At 43.3% G+C, this 18,709-nt stretch overlaps 2 protein-coding genes across 2 annotated transcripts in view; both read left to right on the top strand.

Moving 5' to 3' along the window:
• Positions 1–17: 17 nt before the first annotated feature.
• Positions 18–18,354, top strand: LOC140941882 (polycystin family receptor for egg jelly-like). The gene is made up of 14 exons (XM_073390886.1): positions 18–576; positions 1,374–1,546; positions 2,029–4,441; positions 5,186–6,014; positions 6,275–6,860; positions 7,331–7,531; positions 8,356–8,481; positions 9,248–9,472; positions 10,485–10,727; positions 11,398–11,970; positions 12,553–12,783; positions 13,464–15,137; positions 15,825–15,990; positions 16,418–18,354. Exons 1-14 carry the CDS (start codon positions 66–68, stop codon positions 17,923–17,925), a joined length of 9,459 nt encoding a protein of 3,152 aa, XP_073246987.1. The 5' UTR covers positions 18–65; the 3' UTR covers positions 17,926–18,354.
• The window catches only part of LOC140940068 (uncharacterized), a 66,442-nt gene continuing 60,714 nt past the window's right edge, over positions 12,982–18,709 (top strand). The window contains exon 1 of the mRNA XM_073388949.1: positions 12,982–12,985. The gene's annotated coding sequence lies outside the window, so the exon portion shown is untranslated. The remainder of the gene's footprint in view (positions 12,986–18,709) is intronic.

Genomic DNA, 18,709 nt, shown 5'->3' with positions numbered 1-18,709 from the left:
TCACGACGTTACATTTGTCAGATCCCATCCAATATTTCAAGAAATTTACACGGTTTTCTTCAAAGATGACGCCATCACTGTTCTCTGGAATATCTTCCGTCACACTTTCCATACCATCAAGCGTCACAAAGTTAAATTTGTCAGATCCCATCCAATATTCAGAGAAATCTACACGGTTTTCTTCAATGATGACGCCATCAATATTCTCCAGTGTATTTTCCATCACGCCTTCTACACCATTGAGCGTGACACCGCCAGATCCCATCCTATATTCAGTGGATTTTGGTGATGGAACAGCTAACAGTTCCCTGCAGGGTGGCTTTACGTTTACCCATCGCTATGCCACAACCGGTGTATTCAACCTCACTTTAACTGCGTCCCGACATAACTGGACCATCTTTAACTTAACCCGAATGATCCGAGTAATATCCCGTCTTCAGCTAACTGGTATGGAATGTCCTGACGCTGTAACACCTTGGAATCGAAGCGAGTGTACTCTGGATGGCTTCCGTGGTAGTGACGTCTTAGCACTGGTAACATTGAAAGGCAATACAAGCCAAAACATAACTATTTCAGGTATGTTGACGCTTTCCCATTTATTTGTTACTCTGAACTGAATCTCCACGCATACGCTAGTTTCGCTTTAATTGGAACGCTATAGTTACTGGAAAGGACACTAATCTATCTCTTAAAAGGAGTCTAAAACGTTGTCAGCATACACCAGTTCTTGTATGCATTACGAAGAGACCAGGAATATTACTATCCGCCCCCTGTCTTGCGATAGAGTGCTATCCCATCTAATGGCTAACACCTAGAGAGAATAATGGGACAGTCATTGCTGAGCCAAAAAATCACGGGAGGAAGACCTCCTGCCCTAAAAATAACTTGAGAGAAATTCTTATGTCCCAGAAGCTAGACTAGGTGTGGCTCCTCCTTCTCATCATTCTCTTTTGGTAACGTGTATGACTTCAGGTCAGAGGCCGAGGCTTAGGCCTTGATACTACGGTCAGGGTGTTATAGTTTCTTCCACCACCAAATCGAATTTATTAGTTGTAGCTGACGATCGGCCGTCAGGTGGATAGTGATATACTCCCCAGTATAACTGCTTGAGGCCGCTAAAACGAGAATATGAGCCCCGGCCTTGTAAAATAGTTGGCAGCGACGTGCGCCTTACTCATGCGAAGCGTCTGGTGGGATGGCAGAAGGAAGGCTATCCTGAACATTTTCGTCACCATTCGTCACTACTTTTATAGAAAGCCTGACAAAACTTCTTTTGTTTTAGCCACCTTACGATTAAGACAAATGCGAGCCTCAGATTAAATTAAAGTAAAAATAAAGGAAACAAATAACCCCAAATTTCTTAATCTGTATAGATGTGCCAAGAATTACTTTGGAAACTGAGGAGGGACGTCCCGTTACGAAGAAAACCGATTTTAACGGTACTTTGCCTGGAACATTTATTCTGCCATCGCTGGAGTTCTCAGCAGAAACTTCACTCGAAGCATGGGAATTACACGCCGAGGATCCTGGTCCCATTGAGCTACAGGTAAGGCATTGATTTCGTCCTTTATTCAGGCGCTTTCTGGTGTGCTCTACAAACCATGGTCAGCCAGGAGGGGTAGCAAAACACCTTTCGCGTTCCCAGAGCAAGTCGTTTCTTTTGGTCACGTGGTCAAACGTTAATTACAAATTAGGCCAAGTTGCTCTGGGGACGAGAATGCCATTGTACACAAAATAATTTAGCCAATATACCGTAAGCGTAATATACCTTATTATGCACGAATTCACTTGTTTTCAAGCTGATCCTGACAAACATCAGACACCTAAAAAAGCCTTATTTTACTTGAATAATTAAGGGGTAGCGTATGGAAGCTGAAAGTTATTCCTACCATAGAAATAATCTTCAATCTACAGCAATAAGAACTGATCTGTCAATAGCTATCTTTTTTTTCTATTTGGATCATTCGAACACTGCAACACAAGTTAACGATGAACGAACGAAAGGTCTTTTTTATCTTTGTTTTGCAGGTTTACAGGGCTGATTGGAAGACAACAAACTGCACATTGACCTGTCACCCGCAACCCACCTTGGCTCCATCCATTGGTCGCTGTGGTCAGGTATGCATCCACGTGAAGTACTGCCAGCGGCCAGTACCTATCAGCTCATGCGCACACAAAACCGGAAACTATATCAAAGTTTATTCAATGGATGTCAACCTTACCGTGGGGTATAACTTAATAGTGGTACCGGAAGAAGAAAGATTTATTGCGCGAGCAGGGGACGTTGCGGGATTCAGGCGAAACACATCCGGTGCTGCGCTTCAAAGAACTACCGCTGAACAAACTTCAGGGGCATACTTTTCACCAGTTCACAATGCTTCTGGCGTGGATGCACATCTTGAAAGTATGGTGTATCTTAACATCTCTTTTAGAATGAAGTTGCGTGGCTCGGTCAGAGTTCACGCCAAACTTACTGTTTCCTGTTTCTCAGCGGTTGGCATATATCCTCTACTGGTGACATTTGTGAGCGCTATTCCCATGGCAAACCACACCAAAGCAATCGCGTTCCAATCCACCATTGCAGTGCAGAACGCAATTACCGAAATACCGATCAACTACTCAGAGTACGTTGTGGTGAACACAACTAGAAATATGACAGCGAATGTTTTGTCTGGCACAAATGTTACTTGCGAATGGAACATTCCTAATGCAAGTTTTTTGGAACAGCAATCTCGTCAATTAGAAGAAGATAACACAACTGAGGGTGCATTTTGCCACTTCCAGTTTCATTTTTCACATGTTGGCTACTTTCCTGTTACCCTGAGAGCGTTTAACCTTGTCTCGAATAAAATAAAAAATCTTCACGTATTCGTGCGCGAGATTATCCGAGGACTTAAGGTTGAGATGTGCTACAGCTCGTTTGCTTTTGACAACGCGTTCACGTGCTACAACGCAAGCGTGGAAACTGGTACCAAAGTAGGATGCACGTGGTCTTTTAATCCTACAGACTTTATTGTAGAGGACATCGGGAAGAGAATCTATCATGGACTAACTCCAGTTGGAAACAGAAGCTTTGCACTGTATTGCTACAATAAAGTTCCACAACGTAAGTCTGTAGAGGCTGTCAATGTTACAGTCAAGGTTGTCGAAAATCCACTGTCTATCAAAGCTCCCCTAATTGTTGCAACTGACACACTGGTTAAAATTACTTGCCAAATAAACTGGCCTGGATCGTCGCCTGCCTCGTTTTTTGAAAACCACGGTTTGACAGGAAAGAGGGGAACTGACATAGTGGCGGCCCCGAATTTGACCTTACAAGCATATTCAGTCAAAAACACGAGTGTACGCTATGTGGTTTTATACAAACGCTTCAGGATAAAAAAAATACACGATGTATGGTGTATTGCAAAAAATCATCCGGATTTAAACACGGTTCACCAGATAAAGGCAATCCATTCTATTACAGGAATCGACGTTATTTCTTCATGCAACTCAAGCATAGAGATTGGTACCAGATGCCGTTTTGAAGCTCAAATGTCTCGCGGGGACTCGCCAAAATACGGTTGGACTGTTGTTGAAGAAGACACTCGTGTCTATAAGTATAGCGGTCGAACAATAAACCATCAGTTTAGAAGCGTAGGTGGTGCAAACATTACTGTTAATGTTCGCAATAATGTATCGTTAAATTCAAAAGCGATTTCATTTGTCGTTTATTCACCCTCCTCTTATGCATCATCCATGGGAACATCTCTGCCACTCACATCTATTACGCCTTCGAACGCATTTCCAAGTTCAGTTGTGGTAACACCAGTCCAGTCATTCAGATTCTCCAGTCAGATCAGTTCTACGAGCCAAACAAGTTTGTCCAGGTATCCGTTCCCCGCTACAACAGCTAGTGCCACTCAGCCACTCACATCTATTACGCCTTCGAACGCATTTTCAAGTTCAGTTATAGTAACACCAGTCCAGTCATTCAGATTCTCCAGTCAGATTAGTTCTACGAGCCAAACAAGTTTGTCCAGGTATCCGTTCCCCGCTAGAACAGCTAGCGCTTCATTTTCCATCCCATCCTTGAAAAATGTGAAACTTCATCATGCCTCCAGCGGACTTGTTGGACAAGCGATCAATTTTTCTGTTAGCAACGTGGAGATGGCACACTCGTTGGGTTTTTCATGGAATTGGGACGATCAGTCGTCGACGGAGGAAGGAGGTGCAGTCATGAAGCACAGGTTTATTAAACCTGGTCAATATTTTGTGTGTGTGAACGTTTCTTCTGGAATTGATCGTGTGGTGCTGTGCGGTCACGTGACCGTTCAGCATCCTATCAAAGGCTTACAGATCAGAAACATAGCTGTTGGCTCGGAAAAGACATTAATCCTGGAGTTCGAAATTTTACAAGGGACAAATGTGACTTATTCGGTGGATTATGGTGACAATTCCGGTAAGTAAAGAATGACAAACAAACGCCTGTTATGGCTGCGGTCGCTACACTAATTTTGGGACAAATTTTAAAATTTCTTTTCCTTTTTATGACTCAGACCGTTTGAGCATCATTCTCAGTAAGTCAGTAAGAAAACATGCCAAACAGAGATGCGAGCGGAGAAGCCGCGAGACACAAGAAGCAAGAGTAGTAGCCCGAGTAGAAAATATAAATCTCTCTTTTTTTGCTCTAACAGTCTCGCTTTGCCATTTTCTATTCTCGAGCGTTTCATTTGGCGTTCTCTTCTTGTGGCACGGTGTGGACCAAAAAACAACTCAATAATTCTATTGGATTGGGCTCAATTTTTTGTTTGCTAAATGTAATCAAAGGATAATTTACGCAATCATTTAGGCCTTTTGCCATCCATGAAGCTTCTGCGTATCAAATAAAGCTGACCTTTGTGTTGGAAGTGCTGTCGATCTTAATAACATCTCAGGATTAGCCAGTCGGAAGAGCGCTTGACTGCAGAGAGGGAGGTCACGGCTTTGATTCTCGGGGCAGGACCAATACTCAGGGTCTTAAAAATACTGAGAAATGACGGCACTTCTTTTGCCCTGCAAGCGGTTAGATGTTCGCGTGGCTCGGACGACCACGTATAATGGCGGTCCGGTCTCAAGTGGGACACGTAAAAAATAGTGTCCCAATTGGTACCTTCGTGCTAAATACACTGATACTCAAATAAAGTGCATTTCAAATTCCTTTCAGCTGTACAAGAGGAATTTTTGTCGTCTTTACCCAGAGTAATAAGAGTGACGCATCAGTACGGCGAGCTCGGTACATACACCTTGTCCATTTCAGCCAAAAGTATGGTCAGTCCCAATACCTTTGTGCCTTCTAGGACCTTTAACATCATGAACACTCCTTGCGTCGTAAACGAGCTGCGCATGCTCGCAGTTGGAGAGAACAGCAGCGATTGTCCTGAAATACCACAAGAGTACGAGTACTCAATTTATTCCTCGCTGCAAATAAACTGTAGTGGTGTTGAAGAAATTAAGTATGAATGGAAGGTCCAGCCGCTGCTAAATGACTCCACTACTGCTTCTGTTTCATTCCGCAACCAACCTCTTTCCTCCGATGTTCTGTTTCTCCCCGCAAAATCCCTGAGAGGAGGTCTGTATAAATTTACTCTTATTGTCACAGCAATGCCTCTTGGGATATCAAAAACTGCAACTGGATTTCTGCGGGTGCGTTTGCCAAAGCTGCTGGCCAGTATAGACTGTGGGAGTGAGAGAGTAATGTCGTGTGATAAAGAAGTTGTTCTCAATGGGTCTTCATCACATGATCCAAACGAAAACGATGTCAGCAAAGCTAGCTCGTCTCTGATCTTTGAATGGTTTTATTATCCAAGTGGAAATATTTCTGGTTTTAAAAGACCAATTGATAACAAGCAGCCCGTGTTGATTTTTCGTCCAAATAGACTTGATTTCAATAAAACTTATCACTTCGTTTTATCAGTAACAAAAGGATCAAGACGAGCTACGACAATGCAGACTATCAAGTTTTTGGCTGGAAGCTTTCCACCTCTTTGTGTCAGGTTAGTGCCATTACAGGGAGGGGGAAACATTTTTCCGGTTAGTGGGCTGACTAGTGACCTGAAGTGGAGCGGGCGGGGGCTGTGGAGACTCTACTCTTAGTAAGTCTCAATACTTCGGTAGAAGTGGGCTCCCAGCTCCCCCCGACTCCGCTATCCCTCCATTAATAAACGTTTTAAAACTATTATTTAGGCCACTAGTTAAACTAAAAAGAATATCAAATGAAAAAAGAAACTCTTTTAATAACCTTGCTCTAACACAGGTGCAAGGAAAATTGCGCCTACAAGTTGAGGACTTCTGAAGAATTGGTTCTTACCAGTGAAGGTTGTTATGACAACAAAACCCAGGACACAAAAACATGCAAATGGGAACTGCATGGACCTCGAACATCATCGAACGGAATCTCCAGACGGTCCGTGGACTCAGGAGTAATCAGCATTTCGTATTCAAACCAGTTTAAGTTGGATCCAAGCGACTTGATTCCAAACCAAACGTACACGATCTTTTTCAACATGCTGAACAGCACATTTTCGGCCCAGTACTCGTTAACTACCGACGCGCCTCCGAGCGGTGGATCGTGCAGCGTATCGCCTTCGGAAGGCGTCGCAATTAAAACACAGTTCCGAATAAGCTGCCAAGGATGGACAGACGAAGACAGCCCTCTATGGTACGAATATTTCTTTAAGCATCCCACATACGGATCCATGCTGCTCTTCTATGGTTGGATGCCCTTCACAAATGACTTGTTTCTTCCACCTGGATTGGAGAAAAACAACTTCAACTTGGAGTTATTCGTGAAAATAACGGATGTTTTAGGATCGCATACGGTATTTTCCCTTCAAGCTAAGGTAATTAGATTGTATCGCCTTGTTCTGTAGTCTCAGGTGTCTACACAGCACAATTTCGACTTCACAATTTGTGTCTAATGTCATTCACATATTGTCAGATCAGAAAACTGTTAAAGGCCAGGTTCCGGCATTACGAACCTTTTGATCTGAGAACAATCACGATTACAAACAAATAGGCTCTAGGTTTCAGTAATATTCCTAGTTTTTGATACGCAGTAACAATTTCTGGCAGTTGCTCAAGTTTCGAACATTTATTGTACAACTCAGTAAAAAATCATTGCGAATAATGGTGAGCCCTTCTTTTTAATTCAGTGTCTCAATGTCCTATACATGGCTATCAAATGTGCCAAGCTCTCGGAAAATCTGGGTAGTACATCCTTTCCAAGGAAATTTCCTTAATGACGACAGCTGAACAAAGCGAGTATCTCTGAGAATATTTGTAATTTGTTATTTTCACTGCTTTGTTGTAGGTCAGAAGTTTTAACTCTGATGCAGGGTCTGTTAGTTCCAATTTGAGAAAAATAGTCAGCGGTCCTCATTCCAAGCTAGAAAAACTTCTAGCCGCGAGAGAATTTCGTCAAGCAACCCAATTAATGTCGACAGTTGTAACTATGCTAAATCGAGAGTCTATTCATGCCACTGATTCCCTGGATACTGAAAATCGTGTGGAGGTGTGTACTACATAGAGGAGAAGTGTGACGTCACGTTACCATGATAGCAAAATTTCTGGATCTCAACAAACGTTCTTGACAGAAACGGTCACTTGCATTGTCGAACGATGGAAGATAAGTTTGTGCAACCGTTTTCTTCCTGAATGCAATCATGCAGAGGAAAGTCATATTTGCAGGACCACGGTTTGTTGAGTTTCGAAAATTTTGCCACCGAGGCAACTTGAGGTAATGACTCTTCTCTATTGACCAAAATTTTACAGACGTCATTCTGATCTAGAAAGGTCACGTAGCCAATGATCCATGATCGTAACTATATGAATAAACGAATTATTCCACCATGCCCATACCTTCGGATGAGCATTTTTTTTATTTGATCTTTTACCCCTCCACTCCTAGAGCGAATGATGAATTCTTAACTCATTTGTCTGTTGCATATTCTGTTATGTTAGTAGTATATGGTGCATGTTTTAGCCCCCTTTTTAGGTAGGAATCTTATGAACGAAGGCATGAATATATTTAACGTCGATAACTTAACAGGCTTCCGAATAAAACGTATGCCACTAAATATCACTGAATTTTAAAATACCTTACTATGCAAGTTTTATTTTGCCGCATTAATTGTTCATGGTTCCGGTTCATTGACTCTCAGTAGTAAAACATAAAAGAATACAAAGACAAACTAACTCCGTTATTACTGTCCACAAGAGAATTTTCTTATTTCTCACTCACCAATGTCCTTCTCTTCCGTTTCCTCCAAAAATTCATTTGTTTCTTTCCTTCTGCTCCCTAAACATGCGTCTCATACTGCTTACGTTGCATTGTAGGTCCGAAGTAGAGTAATTCAGGGGCTATCTGGCGTAAGTTCTAGCAGCCCCCACGGTATTAGGCAAGCTTTAGGAGGACTTTTACCGGCCATCAGTGTATCCAAGGAACTCTCACCCGACTCGATGGTAAGTAACTTGCAACCGTCGAGGGCTCATGGGTCTCAATTTTGCACGAGGGGGTCTCGTGGGTCATATCTCTGTAGCATCGCAGCCTATAACAAAATTATGTACAGCCCATTGAACACAATCATATAAATTTAACCTTTGATTGGATTCTGCGCATTGGAGTGCCTAATCTCACGTTAAAGAAAAGACTTCACTGAAGCCCTTTTTTTATTATATGGCTGAATCCGGGAATGGATAAGATGAAGCGAATCCTACGTGATTGGTTACTCAAGCAGGCAAGACGGACCCATCTTGCGCGCTCGGTATTTCTCGCGTTAATCGCGCAAGAAAACGTTCTCTCTTTTGGCCATATAATCAATCCCTTACTGACCAAGCCTGTTGGGTCAAGATGGCTGGATATTGACCTTGTTCTTCTTTGAATGATAACTCAGATAAGAACTTGGCCAATATCTAGCCATCTTTACCTCACGCTTGTTCAATAACACATATGTATCCATGATACCTTAGGCATGCGTGTCGGCCCCACATCGATATGCATATACGCAGTTCATGCGAGAACAATTTTTGTCCTTCGATTACTGCCCCCGCCTCGGTCCTGTTCAGACACTTGCCGAGAAAAGGAGAGGTTCCAGCTGGAAAAACTGAACTAGACATCATGAAGGGTTGTCTCATATTCCGTCTTTATAACTGCCGTGTGGAGGGTCGAATACGAGATACCATTTCTTATCGAAGAGGATTCACTTCATATGATTTATTTTGTCCACAGGTAGACGGAGCAAACGCTCTCACAAATATGGCAAAAGCTCTGGCAACAACGTTTAAAAGCGTGCGGGCAGACAACATCACTAAGAACATTCTGATTGGGCTCAACTTTGTACTGGATGCTGCAGTAGCTACAAGCAGTGACGTTAAACGCGAACAAGGTTCAAGTGAAATCAGGGACTGGATCGATGATAGTAACGAGGCGAGAAACAAAGATCACCAGGAAAAGGTGACCATTTGGAGCATTTCTAGGAGGCCACTATGGTCTGATACACTAGCAGTTCTAATTAGTCGCTGCTAACGTACACACAAGCGATCCCACTCTCTTGACGACATGAAGCACAAGCTCGCGCGCTAACAGAGTCCTGGATGTTGCCACGAATATACTACATGTTTAATGGCAACCTTAATGCAACAACTATTTCTTGAGACATTTTCCCTGTAATTCACTAAAGCCCCGTGCAAACGGACGCAACATTCTTGCCAACAACTCCTAGCATTCTTGGATGTGGCATGTTACATCCGTTTTCACATCTTGTTGCCTGTTGTTGGGGGTTGTTGTACAAAGTGTGAAACCCGTCAAACTTTTGAGCCCAAAACTCCCAACATTTCTTTTGTTCCGTGATCGCCAAAGCGTAGCGAAACAACAGTGGATCCGTTTGCACAACTCTTCCAACATTGTTGGGCCCACGTACACGAATTACAGATGGTGTACAAAGTCTTATGGGTTTTATCCTCCCTACGATGCACTGCAGGTCCCAACATTGTTGGGAGTTGTCGCATCCGTTTGCACACCACTGCCAACACGGACGTAGTTGATTTTCCAACCGCAATCTCAGGTTTCTCATGTAAATGGTACCTAGGTATACCTTAGTCAGATGGGAGAGATGGACGCCCTAGTTTTTTACCATTAACATGTGCAAACTAGTGAATTTCATAGCGGAATCGTTTTTACCATTTGCACAAATCAGTTCCTTTTACCAAAAAATGGCTGCGAAAGTCTGAAACTCGTATCACTAGTTTCAAGCCTTTAACTAATGTTATTAGTTTCATCAAATAGAACGCGAATTTCGTTGGGAATATTCCGTCCAGAAATACAAGAATACCGTTTCAGATGTTCCGTTGCTCCCGGAAATTTTACACTGAAATGACACGAAAAGCTGTGTTCCATTTAGTTTTCCTTCTGGAAACTTTTGTTAATAGCAAACAACCTTTGTGTCTTGATCTTCATTAATATTCAGTGTGAAAGAGCAACCAACAAATCCCTGGAAGGCATCAACTATTCTGCTCAGAAACTCTTGGATTATCAGCGAAAAGGAGACCCTCCACTTCACGTGAAATCAGGCCTGATGAAGTTAACAGTTACAAGCCAGTCCCCCAGTAACATTAGCGCCGCGGCCTTAGATGGAGGAAAGGTTACCTTTCAATTACCAACAGAAATGACAAAAAATAAACTTGATCGGTTAGACGCGGTTAATACAAAGGTTGGTTTGAATATGTTCAGTAACTTTTAAACATGATACTACTATTATTTTATGACGCACACACGGATGCAGTTGCCAGCTACCGACCTGAAAAATTTTGCCCATCGCACCACAGGAGACACTAGTATTGAGAAGCCTTGCACATGACACGCGAAAAACAGCAGTTGACTATTTAGTATTTTCATATAACTCGACTTTACAGTTAAGAACATGAGAGAGGACTTGTCATAACCAAAGGGGGACAAATTTAGCCAAGCCTCTAAGCCTTAGCCTGAGAAAACAGCCGACATTACGCGACGTCACCTAAGGTTTCCTTCGCAAAATGACGTCTGAGGAACGAGCACAGAAATTGAATGCTAATGGCGTGTAACTTCCCAGATCTGGGTAGTGCTTCTGATTGGTTGAAGCCAATTTCCCTCGTGGCACGACCCATCAGAAGCACTAGCCAGATTTGGGCAGTTATACGTCATCAGCGTGGAATTTGTGCACTCGTTTCTCAGACGTCATTTCGCGTGGAAAACAGTGGCGGCGTCACGAAATATTGGCTGTTTTCTCATTTCTCAGGTTAGGCAAGTCTTGGATTATATACCCTTGCCCTTCTTTATCTCCCACTCAAGCCTCGGAATATCTGAAAAATCTTAAAAGTAACCTAACCTTCTCTTAATCCTAGGTTGTAACTATGTCCCAGTCTCCGTTTGTAGCAAACGACGTGATTCCAGTGACATCACCGGTCTCAACGCTCGAGCTCTTGGACATTTCTGGGAAGGAAATAAAAATCCGGAACCTTACTGAACCAGTCTCGATATTTCTATCACTGAACGAATCAGAAAATAGGAATCCAGATAATATAAGAGGGATTGTTCGTCCCATTGAGAATACGACGTTCTTCAAAATTACACTTGACAAAGAGTTCTCCCTCTATTTACAAATTCGTTGCTCTGGGATGATGGATGCTGGAGAAGAGATGATAGTAATGGGAAAGAAAAACGCAACGCCAAGCAACAAAAATTTTGATGTGTTGTGGCCTATCCGTTCATGTAACACAACTGTAGAGAAACTTTTATCTGGCAGTTATTTGAATACTGCAGGAGAATTTTATCTCGGTGTGAAATTATCGGATGCAGGTAACGTAACTAATGGGACAGAGATGACAAGTAAAATAGAGTTCAACATATCAGTGAGGTCTATTGGTTGTTATTACTGGAATGAATCCATGCAAGCATGGACAGCAAACGGTTGCAAGGTACGAAAGACATACTAGTAACATGACAAGTGACTCAAAGTTGGGGGAGATTAGGCGTCAGCTTTTGGCGCTGATAAGTCTGATATTGTTTAGCCTGCCATGATGAGTTTTGAATGAATTTAGATTTGTACCATCGACTAATTACAATGGATCCTAAAAGTTTCTCGAGATTTTGGAGAGATGTTGGTGAGCCTCAATAAACGGGAACGAAAGTTAATTCGTTTTTAGGAGGGATTAGCATGATCCATTAGCACTTGTGCATACATGAAACCTTTAAGAAAACTGATCCTCAAATTTTCTTAGCCTGTAAATACAGCCGCCTCTCATCGCCCTGGGGACGAGGTTGATCGAGGTTGATCGCTCCCCGATGCTGGGGCACGTTTCGCGAATCTCTCCGTCGCGAAACATCAACTCCCATCAACAGGGAGCAGTAAACCTCTTCCCTAGCGCGATGAGAAGCGACTGTATTCGCAGGCTAAACTTAAAAATCTGCAAGAGAAATGACATCTTAGCACGCATATATTGTATTTTGTAATGAGGTACCTGAATGAACCGGTTTCATGATTATTTCTACATGACCAGGTTGGTCCATCGACCACATTAAAGCGCATTCAGTGTCAGTGTAACCACTTGACCTGGTTTGGCAGTCGCTTGTTTGTGCCTCCCAATGAATTGCACCTGGATATCATAGCTGTCAAGATAAAAGACCCGTCAAATTACGCCTTAGTCCTGGCAGTGCTCTGTACTACATGTGGCCTGTACTTAATTGCCCTTGTCTGGGCTCGACGTCAGGATCGAAAAGACGTGCAAAAGGTAATTCGTCAGGATATCTAATCGATAGGGGTGGGGGGGGGGGGGAGGTGGGAGGTGGGCAGGAGTTTAGGGCCTCCCGAACCTCCATTAGCATTTTTCTTCATCTCCTGTGTATCATGCCCCTCTTCCCCTTCCTCGACCACCACCACCACCCATAGAGTGCAGTACTTGTTTTTACGGCTCTGTGAATTGTGTACATCGACAAACCATTTTAGTACCCATAGGGAAAACTGACTGAGGGAGTGAACAGGAAAACTGTTATAATTGTCACCAGAAACTTGGGAACCAGTGTGTTAGCAAGAGAGGCCATTTGAGCATTTTTCAGTTCACTTTGAAAACAATGGACTGCTCGTATGGTACAAAAGATAAAATAGTTGATTTAATTGTAGCTAGAGGTACACCATGCTTGAATCTGTATTAGATACAGCAGTAATACCATTTCGATTTACAACTGAAAAAAAGAGATTACAACCCAAACTGTAAATGCAAAACGTTATGTTAGAAACTTAATCTGATCGCTTAACGCGTGCAGTCTTCTTGACAAAACAGCACAATCAGTCACCTCTAGATAACCTTGTTTCTTAAATATTAGAGACGATCTCAAAAAAGATGGGCGGTACGAAATCTCGGTTGGAAAACTGCGAATTTTGCAATATATATTTTTCTTTTTCCTTATTCAGATAGGAACGACCGTGAGTCCAAGTAACCGACCAGAAGATACGCACGCTTATGAGGTCATCATCAGTACTGGTATGCGCAGACATGCTGGAACATCTGCTAATGTTTCTATACTAATGACAGGAGAACGCGGTGAGAGTCACGCGTTTCTCCTCAAAAACAGCCAATGTATGACTCTTGCTCGGAGCAGCGTCAATTCCTTTCTCGTGACAACTTCGGAAACTCTCGGCGAGCTCTCGTACATCCGAGTGTGGCACGATAACTTCGGAGGTGACCCATCTTGGTACGTGAAACAGATATCTATTCGTGAGATTTCTAGCGATAGAGTCTGGCACTTCTTATGCGAACACTGGCTTGCTGTTGACGAAGGCGATGGCTTAATAGACAGGATATTTCCAGTAGCAAGCGACGAGGAGATGAAAGAATTTCGACGCATGTTTGTGACAAAAGCATACAAGGACCTAACGGACTCCCATCTTTGGTTCTCGGTAGTCTGCAGGCCTCCACAGTCTCCCTTTACAAGGGTGCAGCGCGTGTCTTGCTGTTTCTCTCTTCTTTTGTGCACCATGATGGCTAACGCCATGTGGTATGAAGCTGACAAAGGTCGTTATACAGCAGTTAAAGTAGGAACGTTAGAATTTTCTTGGGAGCAAGTCTCCATTGGCATTTGCAGCAGTCTGATTGTTTTTCCCATTAATCTTATTCTCGTGCAAATTTTCAGACACTGTAGTCCGCGACCACCGCAAAAAAACTGTCGCAAACAAAGAGAACACAAATCGTCCACCGCCACCGAGATAAGTATGGTTAAATTTGAATCTGGGCAAAGTTCTATACATGGTCACTACTGCCCAGCTGGTGTTGACCGAAAATTGAATATTGTGTCTCCCAGTGAATCTATAGAATCACTTTCTGGAAAACAGAAATTCAACCAGACGTCTGCCACGCGCTCAATTCATTTTCAGCCCCTTTTCGTCTCTTTAGGAGCCGGCCCCATGAATGATTCAACCAATGATGTTACATCCTTACTTTTACGGGAAAACGTCTCGGGGAAATGTTCACCCGTAGAGGCCCCTGAGAGATCAAATACTATGCAGGATAAACAGTTTTCAAATGGACGGAGACTACCTTGGTGGTTTGTATATGTTGGTTGGGCGTTGGTGACCATAACATCGCTGACGGCTGCGTCTATTACTCTTCTGTACGGTACCCAGTTTGGACTAACAAAATCTGCACAGTGGCTGTTATCCATGTTCTTTTCAGTCACTCAAGACATTTTTGTGAGTCAGCCACTCAAGGTGGTCGCCCTTGCGATCTTTTTCGCATATATTTTCAAGAAGCCAAACATAGTCATGTTTTCGACGTCATCAATTCACAGATCGGATGACCAATGGCTGCCGGAAAAACTGGAAGAGGAGCATACAGTTGTCCCTCCCGCAAAAGTGCCATCACAGGACACTCTCCGGAGGGCCCGGGATAGGGCTGCAAAAGAGCGCGCCATGCACGTTATCTTGCTTGATTTAGGGACCTACCTTGTTTTCACTTTACTCGTTCTTCTCATCGCTTATGGCTTCCGTGATCAGGATGCCTTTCATCAAAATGATGCAGTTGCCAAGGTTATACTGGATCAAAGCTACATTGAAAAGCCTGATGAATTCAAGAGGAGGACATTTTCTCAGGTAACCCTCTACATATAATTCGATAAAGGGTACTCTTTACAACCCCATTGAGAGGGGGTCGATGGCAGATGAAAAAAATGCCCCAAACAGAGCTCTAGATAAGGCCAAAAAGAAGATATTGTAAAATAAAGCGGTACTTTACCCATTTACACCTCCTTTATTGAAACTCACAACAACCTTATTTTGAGGATCACAAGAAATCCCAAACATACATTGAGATTAGACAAAGTGCTTTTACACTGAGGAAAAGGTGCTTTCTTGAAATCCAAGACAGTCTTGGAGTCTGGATTCCACGCCGTGGATTCCGGATTCCACGTAGTGAATTCCGGTCTTTTCCAGTGGAACTTGGATTCGATTGGATTCTAGATTCCAATCGTGTGTGGGATTCCAGATTCTTTGAGCTGTATTCCGGATTGCAAAGCCAACGATTCCGGATTCCGCAAGCAAAATTTGCCTGGATGCCGGGAACCCTAACATGGGGTGAATTATCTTTGGGTGAAGTTCTCCGGTTACTGCCTTTTGAGCCTTATTTCCCGATCATATTCCCATTCAGAGCCTCTAAAAGAAAACAGTTGATCTCTCATTGTACCTCTTCACTACAAGCTAAAACAAACTTTCAAATACAGGCTAAATGCCATGTCATTCATACTTCACTCAATTTAGCGCCTCTTTCCTCCTCTTACACAGTTAAGCCGCCAGAGAGACGTATGGAACTGGACTGAGAACATTCTGTTACCCACCCTGTACAATCTTCCCTCCTATATCTACACAAAAAAAGCGCCCAAGTTCATAGAGGGTGAGAGCGGTCTGGTAGTGGGCGTGGCTCGATTTCGACAACACAGGGTAAAGAAGGGTAAGGAGGACACACTATGAATACGTAACATGATCTAACATGACCTTGGCTCTGGAGAGTGCTTAGTGGAAGGTGGAACGAGAAAATGTTTTGTGACTTTTTTAACTCCTCCTAATCCTACCGTGAAAATTTGGTAAGAAGCGGTCTGTCACTTCCGTGTCTGGTCAACTTCGTCCCCAAGGCGCTTTTCCCTGGCTTTAGAGGTGGGGCCCCACCTCCAAAGCCAGGCAAAAGGGCCTTGGGGACGAGGCTAGTGTCCGGTACACCAAAATATGTTACTCTTTCTCTGCGTTCACTCGCAAAATATTTTTCAACACTTGTATATCCCGGCGGGCATGAACTTTACTCTCCGTATGTCTCAGACCTCATTTGTTCTTTGACAGTTTGTATTAGCCAGGTTAAATACAATTCACTCTGTGTGTTTCAGATTCTTGCTCTGTGATATCCCAAGTAAGAGACATGTTTTCACGATGCGCTGACGACTACCATATGACGTCAGAAGACGACCAAGCTTACACAGCGGGCTGGGAGACACTGTTCAATACCACTGAGCTTCTTAAACAGACGTCATCACCAGACCCCTGGCGTTACAGTACCTCGAGTGACCTTAACGGCTACCCTTACTCAATGGGAATAGAAACATACTCCGGAGGTGGATATGTGATAGAGTTGTCCCACATTTACTACAAAGCGGTGCGGCAAATGAAAGAGGCAAAATCAAGACTGTGGCTTGACCACTACACTCGTAGCGTTTTCGCAGAGTTCACTTTGTTCAATCCGAACAGCAATCTCTTCTCTGCAGCTACATTTCTAATGGAGAGACTTCCAACGGGCGGCGTATTTCCCAGCGCGGAAGTTCTCTCGTATCGGCTCTACCGCTATGTTGGTGATTTCCAATTATTCATCCTCGCCTGTGAGCTTTTCTTCTTCGTTTTTGTTCTTTACTTCACATACCGTGAAACGAAGAAGATTTACAAAACCCGACGATTTTACTTTGCAGAGGTTTGGAACCTTATGGACTTGACTGTTCTTATTCTGTGCTGGATCGCAATAGCTTATTACTTCATTTGTCTTGGATTAAGGAAATGGACTCTAAACCTTTATCACGAAAACCCTACCAAATTTATTAGTTTTCAGTACATCTCAGCCTGGCAGCTCATGTTCGAGGGCGTGGTTGGAATGACGGTCTTTGCCACGTGCCTGAAATTTATTAAGTTGTTTCGATTCAACCGACGGATCTTTCTCCTATCCTGTACATTGAGACGCGCTGGTGGGGAACTCCTACAGTATTCAATTGTCTTCTTAGTTGTCTTTATAGCGTTTGCGCAACTCTACCACTTTTTGTTCTCCACCGATCTTGACTCATTCAATACGCTTTTGGGCTCCATGCAAAAGCTGTTGAGTGTGCTTCTCGGCAAGTTCAATATTGATGAAATGATGAGTGCACACAAGCTTCTAGGAGTCATGATATTTCTCTTCTACATGGTTATAACGAACTTCTTGTTACTCAACATTTTAATTGTCATTATTATCGACTCGTTCAATGTGGTGAAGCAACAGAACGACCAGATGAAGAATGACTTTGAATTGCTAGAATACATCATGGCACGTTTTAAGGACGCCTTTGGCATACGAACACTGAATAGAGAGGCTGCTACCCTTTTTACATCCCCAAACAACGGTTTCACACCAGCATTAACTTCAAACTCAAGCAGAAAAACACACGTAGAAAATCTCGAGGTCTTCGACAAGATGGAGGATGCGTTAGATAGACTGGTCCGTTATGTTGACACTGTACAGGGAATTGATAACGATGATGACATGCTTTGTTGTTATATATCTCGGACAATTCACAGTGCACCTGCAATCAAAGTCGAGACAGTTCCTGTTGATGTCCAATCAAGGCGAGCGCGCAGCTGTAACTGTAATTTGTGAGCAGTCAACTTAGCTGGACTTTTGGGCAAACTCGTTAGAATGCGTAGCTGGGTGGATGGATTGCGAGCGATTGTTAGCAAAGAGCACAAAAGCTCCCGTGGCTGTCAAACTGTGAGAAGGACTGGGAGAGATCCTGGGAGTGTAGTTGGAAGTTACGTAGCTGGTGGAATGAGAGTACACAAAAATAGCAAAGTCAAAGTCAGTGGCATTCAGAAAGCATAGAAACTAAGGCAGGCGAGATACCCCTTCCGCCGGCTGCCTACTAGTAATTTTCGATGGTTTTGAAATGCCTTCCTCCCGGCGTTTGTCACCAAATGAGTAGCACTCTTATCCTCTCGCTACACAGGGTTCAACTTCGCACTTAGGTTCTCTCTCTTCTTAGACTGCGAGCAGTCTCTTATTTTCCTTTGCAAACTTACTGCACGCGAAACCCAAGCACACGAGTGGCGAGCGGCAAAGCCGCGATAAACGAGAGCCTAAGCCCGAGAAGAAAAAATATAGTATAGTATATCATAATTATAGTATAAGTATAGTGGCTACTATACTACGTACGTAAGATGAAGCAGACTATTTTTCTCAAAACTCCGTGTGTATATGATGGACAACAACAACTCACCTCGTCCCCACTCCCTTTTTTGGATCACAGCTCCGCCGCCAAAACTTTAATCGCGCCGACACAATACCGCCAGCTACGCAGGTTATTGACCATCAAGTTGTCTCTTCTGAAAGGGATCATTCATTATTTATCAGTGGAAGGGGGGGGGGGGGGTGGGGGGAAGGGTAA

The sequence above is a fragment of the Porites lutea genome, chromosome 6 (genome assembly GCF_958299795.1).
Source record: "Porites lutea chromosome 6, jaPorLute2.1, whole genome shotgun sequence".
In the NCBI taxonomy this organism is placed as follows: Eukaryota; Metazoa; Cnidaria; class Anthozoa; order Scleractinia; family Poritidae; genus Porites; species Porites lutea.
This window is presented reverse-complemented; position numbering and strand designations above follow the sequence as displayed.